Consider the following 22,736-nt stretch of genomic DNA (forward strand, 5'->3'; position numbering starts at 1 on the left):
GGTCAACTTCCAGCCATTGTTTTTAAATAGATTTTATTGAATTTACTTAGATAACAATCATTACAATACATATCACAAACAACCATTTCATATATATATAATATAATGATATATATTCATTTATCTAAACCAGAGAAGTCTGTCAGTCTTTCCTTATTAGATTTTCTTTAAAATCTATATTATCTCTAGTAAAGCTACGCGCTCTAAATTAGCTTTGTTGACCACAGACTTGCACTGGAGGACCTAGAGGTTCCTAGAAAGGTGTTCTTTCATGTTAAAAAATAGTTTTTTATTTGTGGTTTTTCAACTTTCATGGAGGTCCAGCGCCTCTAACCCCAGCGAATGCGGAAAGACCACTGTACTTTCATTCAGCTTCATTTATTTGATTTATACTTTGTACTTAAACTCGTTTCCTTGTTGGCTAAAACATGTAAATATACTAAGGATCAAAGTATACATTCAGAAGGATGTGTATTCCCTGTAATAAAGATATTTTTCGTCCCATAGCACCATTTCCTCAGAAGTGTGTGCCTCAGCAATGAAATTTGCAGATTAAGTATGTGAGGACAATCACATGTGATGATAAACAGACATCTTTCCCCACGGGAGGGAGCATCCTTTTTAAAATGCTAAGCATATCATCCAGTTTGACCTTGAGGCCATCTATGCTCATCAAGGATTTGGGGTTAGCTGTAATTGCCTGTTCAATGTATGCTCAAGGCATTTTGACACATTCTGCTAAAGGAGGTAGTAGAATCCAGAGGTTGTTGTTGTTGTGTACCTTCAAGTCATTTCCAACTTATGGAGACTCTAAGATGGGGTTTTCTTGTCAAATTTCTTCAGAGGGGGGTTGTCATCGCCATCCTCTAAGGTTGAGAGAGCATAACTTGCCCAAGGTCACCCAATAGGATTCCATGGCCAAGTCGGGATTCAAACCCTGGTCTCCAGAGTCCTAGTCCAATGCTCAATCCACCATGTTAGAACATTGTATTGTACTACTTTAGACTGTGGATTTGATGGCTTTTTTTAAATATTTCCCCCTGAGACAACAGCTTTCTGCTTGTACATGGAGAAATGTCCTAGCATGATTCATGTTCTCCTGGACTAAATTTATATCCTTAATTTATGGAAGTATTTAGGGATTTAGCATCCATGGTCATGATGCTTGATGAAGAATTAGATCTTGCAGTCTAAAAAGAGAGTAACAAAGGAATGGGGTAGAAGTAGAAGTAGGAGAAGACTGTAGAATTACTTCAGTTGCGTCTGTTACTTGCAAGGGTTCTTGTATACATATGATTTCCACACTTGCAGTATAAAATAATGTAGACCTTTTAGTTTTATGACTCTATCAGCTCATTCATTCCTATTTCATTCTATTGCATTGGAAGTTCAGTGTTAAGTCAGGAGGTGTTGTTGCAGCAAATGTACAGAAGCCCTTGGTCTCGGATTAAACCCTTGATCATGGAAATAAATAAAAGAATGTATCAAGCTTTGGGGTTTATCATCTCAGCATGAATGATAGTGTAAATAAGTGCTTACAAGCTGTGTTAAATCCAAACCAAATATTGAACAACAAGCTTTTATAATACCATCCTCTTCCTTGGTGATTTTCCATTTCTCCTGCCAGTACTCATTTCTAACAATCAATTTTATTTTACATGTAATCTTATTCCTTTCAAGTGAGTTCCCCTCCCTTTTTAAAGCCAGTGACACCCAGATTATATTAACTATTTTACATTCATTATATTTTTATTATTATTATTATTATTAACATTTATTTATAGAGTGCTGTAAAGTTTGCACAGCGCTTTACACAGTAAGGGTAAAAAAAATGAATAAAAACCTGCCAGTGGCGTATAATCTAAAAAAACAACATTACATGATTAAAATATCTCTAAAATAATACTAAATAATATACAATAAAAAGAAAGTGAGCAGTTTGTTTCTTATACTTTACAACACATTGAAGGAATGTGGCTGCAGTTTAGGCTGCATCTGCACTGTAGAATTATTGCAGTTTGACACCACTCTTACTGCCATGGCTCAATGTTATAGAATTCTGGGATTTGTAGTTTTGTGAGATATTTAGCCTTCTCTGTCAGAGAGCTCTGGTGCCACAACTGCAAATCCCAGGATCCCACAGGATGGAACCCTGATAGTTAAAGTGGTGTCAAACTGCATTAATTTTGTAGTGTGTCTGCAGTCTTGGAGAGCATTGGGAAACAGCGCCTAACAAATGTTTCTCCTATCTTCAAACTAACTCTGCCCTGTTCCTCCCCAACAAAACCTCACAACTCTGAAGCATGTTCTTACCAGAATTAGGTTAAGAATACTTAAAAATTTTCCTAAATGCAGAAAGTGGTAAACTGCCATAGGATTTTTGCATTTGGAGACTTTTTAAATCAAAAATTCACTTCCACAAAAAACTTGAGCTTGAAGCACAAACATCTTCAACCTTTTGGTGCAAAAGCACACTGAGAAGAAATCACTGTGTTTTGTACAGATCGTTGTGCAAATACAAAATACTGAGACTAAGGGCCTGAACAGACAGGCCAAATAAAGCTGCTTTGGGTCACTTTGGAAGTATGCTATTTAAATGATGCATATGCCCTAAAAGGCCAGAAGTCTCACCAAAGCCATGCTCCAGTCCTAAGGACTAAGGACTGGAATGCAGCTTTGGCATAGTTTCTGACCTCGTAAGATGTGTGTCATTTAAACAGCATACCTCCAAAGTGAGCCGAAGCAGTTTTATTTTGGCCTGTCTGTTTGGGCCCTAAGTATATTTTTTACAAAAATAAAGAAATCCCAAAATCCCTCTCCCAATTGAAAAATTAGAAAAATGCTCATAATCTTGCCCAGCATGGAGGAAAATTCTGATTCATTCTTGCACGAGAGAATGAAATAAACAAAGATTTACATTCCTATTCCACAATATGTATGATGGGTATAAAGATCTCAAAATAGAGCTGGGGAAAATGTGTAGAGTTCTCAACACTTTATAGTTCAGGGCACCTCCAGAAGGAGAGGAAAAAAATCTCATAAAACTTTGAAAGTTTTCGTTTCTTTTTCTTTTGATTGTAAGTTCTTATTCACAAATTGGATCCACTCTCCTTTTAAAAAGGTTTTTAAAAATCTCAAGTTTTGCTTCACTCCCCAGTCCTTTGTGTTCTTTCTCATCTCATCCCCCTCCCACTGCTCACACGTCACAAACAGGCCATATTTCAGAAAGTGATCTTCACCTATTTCCAATTAGGCTTTTTGAAATTATTATTCAGGAGCTATAGTCAAAGTGCTGAAGTCCTTTAACAATATTACACTAGTTAATCATTTGAATCATTTTGTTTTTAGTGATAGCATTCTTCTTTCCCTTGCTTGATCTCTGCTTAATCTGTGTCCTGGAAACAATAATTGTATTAATGGGCACTAGCCATCTTTACATCTCCAAACCCCTGCTAGTACGGTGTAATGGTTTCAGCATTGGACTAGGATTCTAGAACCAGGGTTCAAATCCCTGCTGAGTCATGAAACCCACTGTGTGACCTGGGACAAAACTCTCTCAGCCTTGGCATGTTTCTCCAGTGGAGATTTGCCATTGTCATCCTCTATGGCAATGACAAACCCCCTCTGAATAAACATGCCAAGAAAATCCCATGATAGGTTCACTTTAGGGTCACCGTAAGTTGAAAACTATTCAAAGGCACACAAGAACAACAGCAATCTTTACTGCTTCAAAGATGGTGCAAACACACAGGCAAATGCAGCTATATTTCCTTTTGGAAAATACTGGGTTAATTTAAATTGGCTTGGGTAGTGGAATTAAAAGTTTAGTTTAGTAATACCTGGAGGTCCCAGGGCATACTTTCAGATAAAGTATACATCACGTGGCTCTTTAAAATAAAATTAGAAAGCACAGGTACAAAACCCAGTACTTCCAGATATTTTATTAAAATCCATTTGGAGGTGCCCTCAGTAGTAGAACACGAGTTTTGAATGCAGAAAATGCTGGATTCAATCCTCTATAGCTTCATGTAATGGATCCCAAGTAGCAGACTTGAAAAGTACATTTGCATGAAGGTTCGGACAACTGTTGCTGGACACAGGACTAGGCCAGTAGTCTGAATCATAGTGTTGGAAGTAACCACAAGGGCCACCTAGTCCAAACCTCTCCCATGACCTGCTGTGTTTTCATCTGCTCATCCAGAAATAATCATGAGAAATAATACAGTGGTCCCTCCACATTTGCTGGGGTTAGGGGTGGAGGCTGGAGGGCCCTGTGAATGTGGAAAAGCCACAAATAAAAAAAACCCTATTCTTTTTACCTGAGGGAACACCAGTGTAAGCATCTCCAGGTCCTCCAGTGCAACCCTATGGTCAACATCTGCCAGAAGTTGATCATGGAATCATGCTGGAGGACCTACAAATGCTTAGAGAAGTGCTTTCTCTAGGAACTTCTAGGTTCTCTAGCTTAACTCTATGGACAACTTCTCTAGAGATTCCTAGAGAGAACATATTAACCAAATCTGTGAATAATCAAATCTGCAAAAGTCTAAGCCGCAAATGTGGAGGGCAAACTGTAATTACTCACCAGTTTAAACCAGAGGTTAGCAATCTTTTTCCTGTCTACAGATGTCCAAATGACATCTCCTATTCAGCAGCTTCTCCTGGGTCTGGCGGAGCTGCTGGCCAGCAAGAAAGGGAGTAGATTGATTGGCTCAGCCACCGGGGAGTCACCAGATCTAAAAGGCAGGCAGCCCAGTCCCACCAATGGCCAATGGTGCAGGGAGACCAGATGTCATAACCACAAAGGAGGACAAGGCGGCACAAAATGCAGGACATTCAAGAAAAATGTAGGACATTACAAAATAAAAACTAAAAACACTAATATGAATATAAATTCATTTCATATGGTTTATTTACAACTATATTACATGGACTGTACTGTATTTATATGCTATACCGTATTTTTCTGATGAACCTATCTTCATTAAAATGCCCTGTTGGCTAGCACAATGCATACAGAACTCTCATAAAGACAAATGCATTCCCACCCAGTTTGTTACTAGCCAGAAACCCTTGAGATAATCTACATTTAAATTATTCCTGCTTTTTGTTCATTGTGTTGAAATAAAAGAGGGGGAAAAAAACCACTTTGAATATTGCATTATATCCTCAATCACCCCATTGTCTAACAGGTTTCCCCTCCAAGAAACAGATGACCCTGAGCTCTGGGGGCATGTCTTATCTGCTGATGCTGCTCCTAGGAAAAAAAAGAATTCCAGAAGGATCCATCCTATCACCCTATTTGCAGTGTGGAGGTTGCCAAGTAGAAACATTTCTCAAAGGGGAACAGCAATTATGGTGTTACTCAATGGGCTTTTGTTTAGCTATGCTCAAAATGGAGGACATTTTGAAATTCTTTCTGGACATAAGGTTGAAATGTAGGACATGTGCTGGAAAAGGAGGATGTCTGATCACCATGCCACTGCTAGGGGTGGGCTGCTGCTCATAGCCTCTCCGGGTCTATTGATCAAGTAGCAAATGGAGATGACTCCCTTTATCATCTAGCCAGCAGAGCCACCAGACCTGGAAGGCAGACCACTATCACCAGTGGCTGCTGTTGTGAGTAGGTTGCTCCTGCCACCCTGCCACATTTTCTGGGTCTGATGGAGCTGCTGGACAAGTGGCAAATGGGGGAGCTTTGCTTTTCTATCTGGCCAGCAAAGTCTTCAGACCCAGAAGGCAGACACTTCCCACCAGTGCATTGGGTGACACTCCCTTTGAAGTGTCACCTGGTGAGCTCTGTATGCTTGGATGCCCCTGGTGACACACCTATACAGGTGCATCCCTTACCTTTGTTCAGAATTCAACATGGGGAGGGGGATTATTTACACCCAGACATGCTCCACCAACAGTGTGTGCAATATTACCTCCATCAGCTGCAGTGGGCCCTTGGTATCCACTGGGGTTTGGTTCCAGGATCCCCTGTGAATACCAATATCCATGGATGCTCAAGCCCCATTATATGGTGTGCTTTATATAAAATAGCAATATCAAGGTTTGCTTTCTGGAATTTATAGCTTTTTAAAATATTTCCAATCCGTGGATGCTTAAATCCATGCATAAAGAATCCGTGGATATGAAGGACCAACTGTATATGGCTGGGGAACAAAGCGAGATGAAGGAAATGATAACCCAGATTTGAGCTGGGGAAAAGTGTGGATTAGGGAAATGGGCCAGTAAGAGTCTAAAGGTTGGGAATGAGAGACCCGGGAGTCCCTATAAGGCCAATGGGCTTGTTTCAATTAAGCAGGTAGAAGAATTGTATTCTTGCCACTGGTGACACTAGCCTCTCATCTCATATTAAAACGAGATATTGCTAGATATAGGAAGCTCTATAGAAATTGAGATGATGATGATGATGATGATGATGATGATGATGATGACGACAACGATGATGATGATGATGATGATGATGATGATGATGATGATGATGATGATATCCCCCTCCCCTCATGTAGTTCATACATACAGGGTTACTGTTTACACTGGAGATGTTCGCGGTGCCGGGACAGATGCCAGTGTGTTCCTGATCATGTACGGAGAGCTGGGAGACACAGGAGAGAGAAAACTCAGCAAATCGGAAACTTGTACCAACAAGTTTGAAAGAGGACAGGTACGGCTATTCTTTTTAATAAGAAAGGAAAGTGTCAAAATAATTTATTCAAACATTTACATCCTAAGTGTCTATCTCACAGGCTCATAACTTTTAATTTAATTTTTTCTAAAATAGGGGATTTTTTTAAAAAAAATGTATTTGTTTTATTTGTTGTTTGTTGTCAAGTCAGCTGAGTCTATGAATGAGAGACGTCCAAGACACCCTTTTATCAACTGTCCTGCTCAGGTCTTGCAAACTCAGGGCCATGGCTTCCTTGATTGAATCTAGCCACCTGTAATGCAACCTTCTTCTTTTCCTACTGCCTTCCACTTTACCAAGCAATATAATATGTTCTAATGGTACATATCACATCATGAGATGTCCAAAGTACAAGAGCCTCTGTTTGGTTATCTTCACCTCTAGGGAGAGTTCAGGCTTGATTTACTCTAAGACCCATTCATTTGTCTTTTTAGTAGTCCATGGTATCTGTAGGACTCTCTTTCTCAGCACCATATTTCAAATGAATTGATTTTCTTCCTGACAGCTTTCTTCACAACTTTCACAACCATACAGAGAAATCAGAAATACTATGAACTGGATCTTATCTAGTTGTTTGTGGCTGCGTTTCTAAGTCCTAATCTGATTTCTTAGTCACAGTCTCTATCCTAAAAGTATTAAACAGATCATGGTGAAAACCAAAGAGTGAATAAAATCAGGTGAAACAGAGCTGGGAAATGTTACTGTGTTGGACTACAGTTTCCATAATCCCACATTCAGCATGAAAATATCCTGTGGTGTTTGAGAATCCTGAGTATTGTAGTCTCCTCCAAAAGTAACTTTTCCAAACTCTGAAATTATTTACCTGTACTATAAGGATGTGTGGTTCCAATCACATTAATAGAATGTGAACACTTCTTGTACACAAAAATGTTTTCTAAAACTAATGGAAAGTCTTTTTATGGGCATTAAAGTGTTTGTGGTATATTTTGTGCAGATCTTCCAACATCAATAATTCATTCAGTCTGGTGTCAAGTTGAGGCCTGTGAAACCCTCCCCATTTTAATTACAGCAGTGTTTACTCCACAAATAAATGGACTAATTGTTGGTGCAACCATGTGTATATTGACTCAGATCCATGTAATTTGCCTCTTTAACCAATACTTCCCTGAAATACCATTGCTCCAACATACAGGAAATGAAGCCACACTGCATAGATAAAGCAGTTTGACACCAACAGCATCTTGGGATTTGTAGTTGGATAAGGCACTAGAGCTCTCTGACAGACCAGGCTGAATAACTCACCAGACTACAAATCCCAGAATTCCATAGCATTGAGCCATAACAATTAAAGTGGTGTGAAACTGCATTATTTCTACAGTGTAGATGCAACCAAAATTAATTCCAAGATTAAAAACTCTCCAAGGACATCTTGGAACAGGAATGCACTCAGGTGGCCCTTCAATTTTGTATACTGGATACCTTATAGAAGTGTTTCATCTATCCCAGAAACTGAATTTTGATGCTTTTAACTCTGAGGACTTTATCAGACAAGGGAAATTGGAAGTATAATCCAATGGCAATCCAAACACAATCATGGGGTTTCACGTTATTGCGTTATAGACTACCACACGCAAACTCAGGCAATGGCATGCTATTTTCGGGCAATGGGAAACCAGTTCGAATGCAATTCGCATTCACGTAAATTCACTGAACTAGCGAATTCACGTGAATGCGTTCTGGCCCCACTTTCTTTTCATTCGAAATTAAGAGAAATGCCTCATGTGTGATAAAGTCCTGAGACTTTTGCTGGATTGACACAGAAATCAGTAAGATAAAGTGTGTTTGTGTGTGTGTGCATGTGTTCAGGATGAGAGTATGAAAGTGGATCAGGGAAAAGCAATAAAATATTTTTTATGGTGGGAATGGGAAACGGAGATTTCCAAAAATTCTTGCAGTTGTTTCCTTCTCTCCTAGGCCCACGGGATAAGGGGAAGTAAAATTACAGAAGGCATTTTGCAGCTCCATTCTGTAGCAATAGTAGTGCAGGCTTTTGACTTAAACTTAAATAGCAATTGAACAATTGAATAATAGCAATGTTTTCCACTTTCTAATATAATAATAATAATAATAATAATAATAATAATAATAATATAATATTTATTTGTATACCGCCCTCTGGCAAACCAATCCGGGCGGTTAACAACAGTAAAATATAAAATATGACAATTAAAAACACTTTATCCCTCCCCCCCTTAAGACAGTATTAAACAGTATAACATATTAAAACACAATATCAATGCATAAAAACAACAATTAAAAACTAAAAAACCCTGATATCCCTCTGTTGATCCTCAACCATCACTAAGATGGGGCCACGGGAGGAATGAGGGGAATCAGGGAACCTGGGAACCTGGGCCGGGATGGTTAATCTGGAAAGGCCTGTCGGAAGAGATCCGTCTTGACCGTTTTTTTAAAGCTGTCTAATGATGTTATCTGACGGATCTCATTCGGCAGGTCGTTCCAGAGTTTGGGGGCGACAGCAGAGAACGCCCTCTGGGAGGTCGACGCAAGCCTAGATTTTAGAGGCTGCAGTAAGTTCCTCCCAGAGGACCGGAGAGCGTGGGGAGGATTGTACGGGAGGAGGCGGTCCCTGAGATAGCTTGGACCCAAGCCATTTAGGGCTTTAAAGGTGATAACCAACACCTTGTACTGGGCCCGGAAGCTGATAGGCAGCCAGTGGAGGGACCTCAAAACCGGAGTAATGTGGTCCCTCCTAGATGTTCCTGAGACAAGCCTGGCTGCCATATTTTGAACCAGCTGTAATTTCCGAGTCAAGCACAGGGGTAGCCCCATGTAGAGTGCATTACAGAAGTCAAGGCGTGAGGTTACCAGCGCGTGCACAACCGTCTCGAGATCCCTTACTTCCAGAAAAGGGCGCAGCTGGCGTATCAGCCGAAGCTGATAACAGGCACTCCTGACTGTCGCATTTACCTGATTTGTCATCAGGAGTGACGAGTCAAGGAGCACCCCCAGACTGCGAACACAGTCATTGGAGGAGAGTGTGACCCCATCCAGGACTGGAGGTTGCAACCCAGTTCTTGGTTTCGGGGCCGCTACCATGAGCACCTCCGTCTTGTCTGGATTCAGTTTCAATCTGTTTTTCCTCATCCAGCCCATTACCCCCTGAAGACATTCATTGAGAGAAGAGATGCCATCGGAATTCGAGGCCGACGAACGAGATATGGAGAAATAGATTTGGGTGTCATCAACGTACTGATAACACCCAGCACCATGACTCCGTATTATCTCAATTGGATTAGATTCTTTAAAAGGTCATCACTTATTCACTAAAGCCATTAATAAGGCCTAAATACTCTAAAAGCACCAGATCCTGTGTGATCTTAGAAGCAACAATGGGTCTATCCTGGTTAGTACTTGGATGGGAGACTGTCAATGACTATCAGGTGCCACAAGCTATATTTCAGAGGAAGAAACTGGCATACCACCTTTGAGTCATCCTTGCTTAGGAAAACCCATGAGATTCATTGGGTCACCATAAGCCAACAAGTGACTCGGTGCCCAAACAGACAGGCCAAAATAAAGCTGTTTCAGGCCCCTTTGGAGGTATGCAACTTCTGGCCTCTTAAGATGCATGTGTCATTTAAACAGCATACCTCCAAAGTGACCCGAAACAGCTTTATTTTGGTCTGTCTGTTCAGGCCCTTGAAGACATGCACACACACAAACTCATTAATCTTTCCCTATTAACTCTCTTATTTTTGCAGTAGGGTTCAAGGCCTTTAAAATTCAGAGTAAAAGTTCAGATAAATTGTGATAGTCACAAGGAAGCCACTATCCTGATATAGTGTGTGTGTGTGGGGGGGGGGGGGGGAATGCATGTTTGAAGGTTTCCCAATGTGCAAATCCCTACCTGCAAGTTTTCAAGGGCAATTGAGATTTAGACTTACAGGGATGGAAGTCCCCTAGCTCATGCTCAGAGATCTTTAATATTAGCCAAATGCTAAGACCCCATTGGGTTGAGAATCACAATTTTCTGAGTTAGTCATTGAATATGCTAGGTAACTCTTATATTGATTGGCAATGTTGTGAAATGGAATGCAAACACCAATGGAAATGCACAAACAAATGTGCTTGTGCTGTGTGCAATGTGGATCCATGCTCATTGTTTATCCATGCACAATGGCATTGCAGACACATCTCTTATTTCACAACACTGAACTGAATTGAGATATTCTTTATCAGATAACAATGTCCAATTATTTCTGTAGGGAAAATTGCATGTGTATAAGAAACCAATAGTATTCCATTCAAAATGGCATGCTTACATAAAAAATGCAGTTTTGACAAAAGTCCAGTTCTTTCTGTTCAATCTCCCCTAGGAAGATATGTTCACAATCAAAGCTGTGGATCTTGGCACTATCTTTAAAATCAGGATCCGCCACGACAACAGCTTCCCAAGACCGGACTGGTACCTGGAGAAAGTAGAAATCCTTGATGAGAATACAGAAGACCTGTACCTGTTTCAGTGTGAACGCTGGCTGTCAAGGAAGAAGGAGGACACCATGATTGAGAGGATACTTTGGGAAAAAGTAAATCATAAGGCTAAGTAGTTATCCTCTCTTTGTTTTTTCAGTGAATCAAAGGTAGTTTAATCAGTGTTCATGAGGCTTAATCCCACTTTCCACTAGAGATGTGAAAATCTGAAAATTTTACTTTCCCTCATATTCAGGTATTTTAAATCCCAAATTCCTTCTGCCCAGAATATGGAGGAATCTGTGAGTTTTGGTAAATTCTTCAAAGATAAACTAAAATGAAATTCTCTTCCATCTGGAAGAACCAAATTCAATAGGTAGAGCTCTTCCCAGCTGGGAAAGGGACATCATGTAACTGCCTGCCTTACAGATGTCAAAGATGAGTAGTCTTACAGTGGATGACAACCATAATTCAGCATGATGTGTTAGCGACAGATGGGTTAAAACCCCATCCCTAGTCCCTGGTCCAGGCTGGTCAAATATTTTTTGGTGTCTCCTACTTTTATTAAACAAACAAACAAACAAACCTGAAATTCCTTCTGGCCTGTATATGAAAATATTTGCTGATATTGAATTAGAGCTTTATTGCATGGGAAAACAAACTGAAAACAGAGCCAGAAGGTAGCAGCCTTCTCTGTGTCTTATAGCATGACGTCATAGTGCTTCAGTTCTCTTCCTGTGGGAGAAGGTTGCAAAAGCATGTCTTTTGTTGAATAGATTTTTCCAGCTACAAAAAGACACACTTTTACAGCCATCTCCCATGGGAAGAGAAATGCTACAACATCATGTGATGAGGCATGGAGAAAGCTGCTACTCTCCAGCTCTGTTTCCACTTTGTTATCTCATACTGTAAGGCCCTTATTTTCTAAAATGGATTGAAACCAAATACTCCCATGTCTACACTTTCACCCCAGTTGTCCTTGTCTGGACACAATATTTCTGTTGGCTAGAATTGCATTCACTTTTTTTTTTTTTTTTTTTTTTTTGCTACTACATAACACTGTTGGTATGTGTTTACCTAGTAGTCTACTAAGACCTTAAGATCCTATGTGATGAGTCTTCTAAAAAACCTTCCTTGGCAGCTAGGTGTCCTAGAGACATTAGTAACCATAACTTCTGGAAAGGAGTAACTACATCCATAGTTTTACTGCTATAGCACCCCATGGCTCCAATTCAAGAGCCCTTCATCCTAGTGTAAGTATCCACATGTAGAGATACACTACTCAAACACCACACAACCCCTAGGCAGAATAGCAACATTGTGCAAAACATGTCAGTGACTGAGTGCCATTGTGCAATGTGCAGTGCAGAATGCACAATACATGATGCTCAGTTGTGGTGCACATCCACAGTCCACAACGGTATTACACAATTGCAACATGCAAGGACAAGACACAGAGTAGCATGCTTTCTGCATGCTGCCATTTCTGTTGCTATCAACAGAATAGATTCGCTGTACAAGGGTGACTGTTTGGCTCTGCATGCATAGCATGGTTTACGCCATGTTATGGACATACAGTATATAAACTGGGTGCCAGGCCTTTCAAATGGGAAGGAACAGTTATCACTGGAGGCATAACTGCTGTTCCTCCAGAAAAAACAGCAGTCAACCGGTCATATTGGGACTATTGGCTCAGGGGTGGTGGTGGTGGTGAGGCACCCCCTCCTTCTAGGACTACAGGCTACCACTGGATATTTTTTTGGCAGGGGGGGGGGGGGGAGAAGATACTCTACCATTAGAATTTGAATTTTAGAAAGGAATCTCTTGGAAATTCCCAGAAGTAATGGAACCAGCTTTTCTTTTTAATTGTGACCTTGGTGGTTATCTATACATTGCAGCCATTTTGCTATACAGCAGAGACAGTAGTCAAGATCCTATTCAGTGCTAACAGAGTATGATGTTCTGCTTAAGGGAACAATACAGAGGCAGAGACAATGTACTGGCATTCATTCCAGTTGCTGCTCTGGGTTATGCGGGAGGGGGAGGAGAAGTATCCTTATGCACTGCCCAGCCTTTAAACTGGCTTGTTGTGGTGGCTGGTGGGTGGCTGGAGAGGAGCTGCTTGCCTAAGGACCCTATTGCATGGAGTTAAAAATACATTTTTTTTAAAAAGTGGCTTACCTTTCCCGAATTCAATTCAGGAGGCAGTTCCTATCACACCTAAATCACCACCGAATCACCACCCAGATCCGTCCCAGATGCAGCCAGGGTCGTCTAGGTCACTCCCATGGCCATTTTTAGCAACTTCTAAAAATGGCTATTGAAGTGACTTAGAAGCTTATTGTACCCATTTAATCCCCCTCAGCACTGAATGGAGTCTGCTTGGGGCCGAGGAACGGAATGGAGCCATTTTGAGGACACTTTGGTGTGTGACCCTGAGCGTCCCCTTTCCATTCCCATCCCTTAGACAACCCTGGCTTCATCTGGGATGGACCTGGGTCACAATTCGGTGGAGATTTAGGAACCAACTGCCTCCCAAATTAATGCTGAATTTGGGAAAGGTAAACTGCTCTTTTAATCCCATACAATAGGGTCCTAAGTTTATGTAAACATGTAACAAGTACAACTACTGATGCAATATCAGTGCAATCCTCCAGCAGCTTCTAGCTAATATCTCCTTAAGTTTGGAAAATAGTTGCAACACTGGGTAAAAAGCCATCTTTGAAGGGCTCCTTTTGCTTTTATCTTCTGAAAATAGCTACAGCCAAGGTTTTGGCCTCCACCAGCAAAATGATGGATAAGACACATGAGAAGTGGGCCATTACTCAAGCCACTTTCAATTCCCAACTGTATTTTTTATCTCTAGTGCATCAGTACTGCAGTGAACTTTCTAGGGAAAATAAGACTTATTATATGCTAGCTTCCAGCAGAGTTCTTTTTTCAGGTTTCAGTGGTGGATGAGTTTTTTTTGAAAGGCAAGATTCACTGCAAGGAACAAAGACTGGCTCTTAGATAGACTGGAGATTGAGTTGCAAAAACAAGTACAGTACTATACCTTAAGGAAAAACTTTATGGTTCTGCCTCCTTCTCCCTAAAATCTTCTAATCACTGCATCAGATTTTATCAACAAAAGTTAAAAATAGTGTTTCTGTGCTAAGTAAAAATGCCCTGCCTTTTGTGGTTCCACTCATATGTTGGAAAGAGAAGTGGTGGTGGGGAAGCTGTTCAGCAGTTTTTCTTCTTGATAGCTAAAATGATAGATTTGGGTTTAAAAAAAAAATCACCTTAGATGTAATAAATGTTTTGAATTTGGGGACGGGCGGGGAGGGGGGGGGCTCTGGTGTCGTTAGGGTGCTGAATCCACTTTGGATTTGGGTCCACTAGTCTATAACCCAAAGCTAAAGTTGCCATAGTCCAGTCCCTCATAATCATATTAGGCAAATTATTACAATTATGCATATTATTAATTTGCATTCTGATTATGCAAATTCAGCTCATTAATCATTGCATTTTTTTCTACCATTATGTTTCAACCTCAGTACCAGTACAAAACTGAGAGCTCTTTTTTCTTCTTTTCTCCCCTAGCTGGTGTGAAGAGAGGGAGGCTTCCATGCAGTCCCAGAGAGTAAAGGGACCCCCTTTACTCTGTTGAGGCTGTTTGGAAAGGAAGTTCCACTGTGCTGCGTAGCCATAGGTTCAAGCCCTTGACACAATTACTACACAACCCAAGGCCATCTCTACTTGCCTCCTTTTCTTTTTCACCTTCTGGGGCTGTCAGAGGAAAGGGGAAGAGAAGGGAAGGGAAGAATAAGGTGGCAATGCTACACCTGCACAGTAGCAAACAGAGCCTACAGGGCAGGATAAGGCTCCCACCAGTGCCAGGTGTTTTGCATGGTTTTTTTGCTTCATCACCACTGCCACATTTTAATCTACCATCAACCTGTGACAAAGGAGAAATCCGAGATTTACTGCTTCAACTGGCCCAGCTGACTGGTACATTTTTCAGTCCTTTCAGTCTGGGATTTTCCCAGTTTTCCAGGATGAATGGCAACCCTACCAAGAGCAGACTCACTACTTCACTGATATTAGAAACAACAGCTCCCACTGAGGCAATGTAGGTTAAACATTCTGAGCTGGAAATGGAACCGCTCCCCAGGCCTCTCCAAGAAATTAATGTTATCAAGGCTGACAGAAGCCACTGCTGTCAAATTTGATTTTGTTGTCAATTGCCATCAAGTCAATTTCAACTTATGGCAACCCTGTGAATGAGAAACCTCCAAGTCACCCTGTCATCAACAGCCCTGCTCAGGTTTTGCAAACTCAGGTTTCCTTGTCAAGTCTCTCCATCTGCAGTAAAGTCTTCCTCTTTTCCTACTGCCTTCCACCTTGATAAGCATTATTGTTCTTTTTTCTAGTGAGTGATGGCTTCCCATGATATGACCTACATATAACTGTCTCTGGAGATTGTTACACATAGCTTTTAAACCACGAGTACACTGGGAAGGAAGCAGCTTTAGCAAAACTCATTGCATGACGATGCCTCTGAACCATAGCTGCCTTGTCCCCCACTTGCTCCTTTTCATTCAGAGGAGAAACCTATGAATGACCTGGCAACTGTGCAAATCTTCAGGTGTAAATGTCACTTCTAGGGCAGTTGTGTGATTGCCAGATACGTGGTGTCAATATCCCCTCCCCCAGCTATTCTGAAATGCCCTAATTATCTTTTAATTTTTTATCTAATTATTTTCTTTCTTTTTTAAAAAAAAACTTTTAAAGAGTTAGTTCAGGGTTGCAGAGCTCTGGAATTATGTGGAACAAAAGGGAAAATGACAATAAAATAGTCCTAAAGGCATGCTGGGTAAGGCATTAGGTGTAAGGCTTAAGGGACAGTTCAGGTAGAGAGCGTGATGGGGCAGCAGTCCTGGTCACGTAATTGTGAGAAGTGTGGTAACGACTGCCTAAAAGCAGTAAGTTCCCCCATTTTTTAATTAAAAGTGTGACTGCTGTGACAACAGAACCACATACAGTAATGTCCTTAGTTTAGTAATCCTGACTTCCAGGCCTGATTTACTCCAGAACCCATTTATTTGTCCTTTTGGCAATCCAGGATATCTACAGAATTCTCCTCCAGCACCACATGTCAAATGAGTTGATTCTGTCAGCCTTCTTCACTACCCAGCTTTCACAATCATATATAGAAATCAGAAATACAGTGGCAAGGACAATTCTGATTTTGCTAGTGAATGATATATCTTGAGGATCTTGACCTTCTCAATGTCTTCATTGTCTAATTTAAAGTAGGTAAATCATCTGGTCAGTATTTTTGCTTTCTTAATGTTCAGCTGTAAACCTACCTTTGCACTTTCTTACATGAGTTTCTTCTGCAGTAATTCCAAATCTTTGCTATTTTCTGCTAGTAGTATGATGTCATCTCCATATCTTAAATTGTTGATGTGCCTTCTCCAATTTTCACAGCTCCTTCTTCAGAATTAAATACAGCTTTCCATATGATATGTTCAGTGTAGAAGTTAAGCAGATAGAGTGATAGAATGCAACCTTGCACAACCCCTTGCCAACCATTCTGTTTCTCCATATTCTGTCCTAATGGTGGCCTCTTCTCCTGACTACAGATTATGCATTACAATAGTCAAATGTGTATAAGAAATCACACTACTACTCAGAAGCAAGCTTCTGTCTCTCTGCTAGAAACTCGGGAACAGAAAAGCCAAGAGATTACCTCTGTCATGCCTAGACTGGAAGGCTGCGGCATATATTCCCTCTAGAAATGTGGAGATCTAATGTTATTGTCTGCTGGAATGCTCTGGCAAAAATGAATCATGAAACCTAACTATGCCATGTGCCCAAATAGAGTTGTGTGATATCATTATGTGTGTTGACAACAGGTTTTCCTGGCAGCAAAGGACTGTACTCAATAAACTAATGGCCATCAGTTTCCTTTCCCATAAGGTCTCTGAAAAAATACTACATGATAGTGTAGCATCACTTCCACAAAGGTGGTGTTTTTGGGAAGGGCAAAATGGAAGCCAGTAGGGAATGGTGGTGGATTTGGTACAGAAGTCCAACATTTTTGTAGGGATAGGTGAGATTTTTCTTTCAGTTCATTTTGGATAAGAATTTATCAAGAGTCACGCATTTCTTCATATTTGGGATGGACAGACTTTTTGTTTAGACATATTTAGACAATTTGAATGTGGGAAGAACTGAAGCTAACATCTGTACATCTATACCCAAGGTTTTGGATTCTTAACTCTTAAAATTGTAGCTTTGAATCCCTGAGTATCCAACTAGATTTGTACTGAGCTAGTGTTGCTGTCTCTCCCTGCCCTCAAGAGACTATTCATCTTTAATACCTGTAAGGCACAAGAAAGTCTTCCCCCATGTTAGGGAATAACTGTTTCTGAAGAATATACCAAAATTTATTGGATTTTAGAAAAGCCCTACATATTTCAGATGAAAAGAATGTGGGCTTTTCAGTCTATTCTTTCTCCACAATAATTCAGATGTTTCTTGGGCATACACGTCCCAGTTCTCATCTGTAAAATGTAGAAAGGCATGGAGTTCTTCCAATAATGTTATTATTAACTTTATTTATACCCCACTTTACTCCAAAATTGGAAGTTGAGGCAGCTTACAATTTAAAACCAGTACAATATAGCTAAAAAACATATCAAAATTCAAGATTAAAATTCAAGCTCACAAGAAAGTCTTGAAGACAACAGACTTCCCTTACTATTATTTCCCAGTAGGGTTGTCAGCTTTCCCTTATTATAAGTAAGGTCCAGTTTTTGAGAGTCAGAAAACTTGCCCCTTATGGGACTGGCAGGAGTCTCTCATTATAAGGGATGCCCTCTATTTAGGAGTTGGAAAGCTTTTCCTATTCTATAGACCAGAAGTGGGCAAAGTGTACCCTGTGAGTTGTATGCAGCCTCTTGGAACCATTTTTGTGGCCCTAGGGTCCACTAGGAATCAAATATATTTTTGAAAAAGAAATTTTGTTTTGCTCAAAACTGTCCCCAGATCTCCTATAGGAGGTGTTTAGGACATTCCCACCATGTTTGGAATCCCCCTAAGTCCCCCAGGTTTAAAAACTATTTTTGCACAATTAAAATAAGGGTGTTTTTTTTCCTACCAAATGTTCCAAAATATTATTTGAGGGAGTGAAGTGCCTTTCCATTACATTTTGCTTCCCCCACCTTGGGCCACCTTTCATCCAGGAGAGGTCTTTTTTGAAACCAAGAAGTAAACATGAAGTTGGTAGCATGAGCTTTCCTAGACTTGAACCTACTTCCTTAGATGCATTTGAGGAAGTAGGCTATGAAAGATCATGCTGCCAACTTCTCTTTTTCAGTTGGTCTCAAAGGCGCTACAAGATCCCAATGCATACTGACTTTCCAGAATTCTTTGAATTCTGCTTGGAAAAGTGTGGTCCCTCTTGTCCATTCTGAATCACCTGTTGCTCTCTCTTCTGGGTAACTCTGAATTCTAGTATTGTGGGAGGGTGAAAATTCACTTTCATTCCCACCATGCTTAATTTAATATGTTCAACATGGTGTAGTGGTTTGAACATTGGACTACAACCCTGGAGACCTGGATTCAATTCCCTGCTTGGCTGTGGAAACCTATTGGATGACCTTGGTCAAGTCACACACTCTAGCCCCAGAAAATCCTGTGATAGGTTCACTATAGTGTCACCATAAGCCAGAAACAACTTGAAGGCACACAGTAACAGCAACAGTACCTTTATGCAAAATTACCTCTTTTTCACTGCCTTGCTCTCACTGATGAGTTATCTATTCAGCACAGCCTTGGTTTGGCACCATTAATCTTTCCTCGGTGTGGTTTCCATGTATGAAAAAGCAAGCTTCTGGATACCACAACCACTGAAGATGTAGCTAATTAGAATCCAAAGTATGTGGATTAATTAACAGGATCAAAATTAATAGGCAGTGTTTGCCCTTTTAGACACCAAGGCCTTGTAGTGTAGTTGATGGAAGCGGTTTGATTTGCCAGGGCAAAGCAATGTTTTAATTGCACGTTCCGACTGAAGCGATTACATATTAACACCAGGGCAAATGGATCCACCCCAGGGATGAGCTTGATGGGTTGCATCTAATACATGTAGCTGCAAAGGGCCCAGTGGGATCAGGCTTACTTAGTCACTATTATTAATTCCTTTTAAGGAGGCAAAACTAATTAGGTTTAATAAAAACAATTCCAATGAGTGTGCAAGGGGGGATTTTTACATTTAGTCATGCTATTATACTCATTCCCAAACCCCCAATAATTCCTATGACTATTTTTCATTCAAAACACTTTTTTTTCAAAGTACAAACTGCTTTGGAATTCTTTGCTCACTTCTCCTTATAAATCCCATTTGGTGTTTCCAATGCAGTATGGAAGTGTGTGGGTTACACAGAACACTTCTGTCTTGCATGAATGATTTTCTTCAAGGGGAAAGATATGTCAAAGATAATTTCTTTCCCATTCCACCCTTTCTTGGAATATTTGAACTTGAATATGGAATGTGTGATTCATTCTGGCTTTGTGGGTGATTATGGGAAGAAGAGAGCTTTGGTCATCTTGGTGGATGACCTATGCTGGGAACTAGACAGGGGGAGTGTGTCCCTATTTGTTCTGCAGGACTTCTCAGCAGCATTTGCTATCACAGACCATGGTATTCTTCTGGGCCTCCTCTCTGAGATGAGACTTGAGGACCCTTTTATGCAGTGGTTCCAGTCTTTCTTGGAGAGACAAACTCATAAGATGGTGCTGAGGGGCTCCTGTTCAACCCAACAGGGTTCTGTTTTATCCTCCGTGATGTTTAACATCTACATGAATCCACTGGGAGCGTCTTGGGTGTTGAGTTCAAGTGTCACCATTCTCTTCCCAAAGGAGATGATCATAAAGGCAGGTCTTTTGTTGTGCTGGAAAAATCCATTTTATAAAAGCACACTCTTAGGAAGAAGAACAAAGTGCTACAACAGCATGTGGAGAGGCATGGGAAAAGCTGCTACTCTCCCATTCTGTTTCGGCTTTCTTTTCTTGTGCAACAAGGTTCTGAGAAGCCAAGTTGATTAACTTCCTGTGCACATTTGTGCTTTTCCTATTTAGAACGCTGACCGTGATCGCAAAAGCATTGGTAATTCATCCCTGACACAAGACAGCAATGCAAATGTGATGGATAAGAAAACTTCAGATGGATCTACTCCAGATGGGCCATGTAAGACAATATTTTATAGTGGGGGGAAGGGGCAAAGCAAAGCAACAAAACAAACTTAAGGCTGTGACACTGCTTAAATCTGAGACCTACTTTTCTCTGAGAGGATAGATGTTTGGAAGGCTGGGCTTTTCCAGGAAGTCCAGACAGGGAAACAGCTTACTGTTTCTTCATGCTATAAAGGTTGCAGAGGAAAAGGGAGGAGTGGAATAGAGAGGAGAGGAAAGGAGATGAGAGAGAATTCCTTGAAAACTAGCTATCAGGAGAAAGTGTAAAGGCTTGTCAAGCCATCAGTCTGTTTAGGATTATCGGACGTTCTACCTTGTGGCTCATTTGAGAAGGCTAGGAATTAATGAAATCTTCAGGTCACAAAATGGTGGTACAGTAACAGTGCCAGTCACCAAAGAGCAGTGGGAGGAAGTGCCATGGACACTGCTGATATCTAATATTTATTTGTAAACCACTAAATATCACTAAATGTTTTACCACAAAATGTTCCCCTTGACAGAGAATTCCATATCAAAATTCTCCATTTATTTTTGAAGAAATGTGACTCAGCCTCCCCATTTCAGGCAAATTGTTGTGATCCAGAGGCTTTTTACTCTACTCCCTAAAAGGTCCTCTCAAAATATTTTTACTTATCTTCTGCCACTTCTTCCCACTTTCTCCTTCTTTCACACTTAACTTGACCTCTATTTCGTTGCCATTCTCAAAATTTCAAGATTTACAAACATTTTTCCAAGTTTTCCTTACAATGATAAATTACAATGCAAAATGTTAAGTGTGGATAAAGAATACACTTTCTGTTGTTGTTGTTGTTGTTAGCTGCCTCTCCCTATGGATCAAGGTGGAGTGGAGAACAAAAACAAATTATGATGCAACAACAACAAAGACACATGACACCAGTTAAAAAACATATGACATCAATTAAAAGAGTATATACAACTAATACATATTAAAAACAATCAAGTCATACTTTGATATGCATAATTTAAAAATCATCTGGAAGAATGAATTAAATGTCCCACAGAAGACCTTAGTGTACGGAGTGGATTATGTAAAAGAAGATAATCCCATAGGTAACCTGGACTCAAACCATGGGCTTCAAAGGTAACAACCATTATTTTGTACCGTGCCCGGAAACTAACTGACACTCAAAAGAGTGATTTTGATATTTGTGTGATATGATAACTCTAGATGTGCCAGTAACCAATTTGGTTGCTATGTTTTGAACTAACAGAACAGAGGTAGCCCAAGGTACAGTACATTGCAGAGGTCTGGCCTTGAGGTTACCAGCATGTGCACTAGATCCTCCAGCTCTAGGAAGGAGTGCAACTGGTGTAACAGTCAAAACTGATAGTAAGCATTTAGGTGAACAACTCTGCAGAAAAAACTTTGAAGATATCATATTGTTAGACCCTGAGGCCCAGCTGAAAATGTACTCTGTCTGAGGCCCACTGAGGCTCCTTGGCCCACAGTTTGAGAGACTCTGATTTGAGATGGTTCTACTTTGATTATTTAATAGTCCATCTTCTATCCCATATTTCCTCCATGATTGAAGTCAAGGAAGCTAAACACAGTGCTTCTGAAATGGTCGTTTACTCAGGTACCTACAAGCACCCTGGCTTAGGTTCAGCAAGGAGGCTGCACAAGGTTCCTTCAAGCCATTTATGAAACCATTTCACAAGTCCATTCAAGCTTGTTCTCCAGTTTGCTATCATCAGGGGAGGGTCGTATACCCTCCACCTTCACAGACACACCTGGTGAGAACATGAGAGAGGCTACTCAGTGGCTCCTCCCAGGTTTTGGAAGTCCTTCCCTAGGAAAGCTAGGATGTCTACCTTTTTACTGTTCTTCTGCTGGCAAGTGAAAACTTTCCCACTCTGACCAGCTTTTAGCAACTGACTACAAGAACCTTTAATAGTGGGGTGTTTTATTGTCTTTTTGGAGCTGTACAGATGGGCAGAAAGAGGCAGTGAGTTGCTGCCCCTTTCTGCCCCGGATCAGTGCCATGGCAAGTGGCACATGGCACCAATCCAGCCTCTGCAGAGCACAAAAGGAGCCGGTTTTTCAGCTTCTTTTTGTGCCCACGAAAGGGCACCATAGCTGTTCCCGCGCAGCTTGATGGCACCCCTTTGGCACAGCACCATTTGGGCGCTTCACCAAAGGGGCATCATCATGGCGTGCACAGTCTGAATGGGTGTGCACCAAGATGGCACCCGGTTCACGCAGTAAGAGCTTTGAGTGTGGGGACGCTCACCCCACCCTCAGGACAATGCTTTTCGCCCGTCTGTACTGGGACATCATCTAGTTAATGGATTTTGTTTAAGTGATTCTAATTTTATGGAT

At 40.8% G+C, this 22,736-nt stretch overlaps 1 protein-coding gene across 1 annotated transcript in view; it reads left to right on the forward strand.

Annotated features, from left to right (window-relative positions):
• Window positions 1-22,736, forward strand: part of LOC149324215 (lipoxygenase homology domain-containing protein 1-like) — a 237,886-nt gene that overhangs the window by 134,776 nt on the left and 80,374 nt on the right. The window contains exons 29-31 of the mRNA XM_089487726.1: window positions 6,519-6,673; window positions 11,056-11,265; window positions 20,282-20,390. Of these exons, the coding sequence (XP_089343852.1) occupies window positions 6,519-6,673; window positions 11,056-11,265; window positions 20,282-20,390 (474 nt within the window). The remainder of the gene's footprint in view (window positions 1-6,518; window positions 6,674-11,055; window positions 11,266-20,281; window positions 20,391-22,736) is intronic.

This window comes from Sceloporus occidentalis, unplaced genomic scaffold (assembly GCF_023333645.1).
Source record: "Sceloporus occidentalis isolate IW3139 unplaced genomic scaffold, rSceOcc1.0.p SCAF_1, whole genome shotgun sequence".
Lineage (NCBI taxonomy): Eukaryota > Metazoa > Chordata > Lepidosauria > Squamata > Phrynosomatidae > Sceloporus > Sceloporus occidentalis.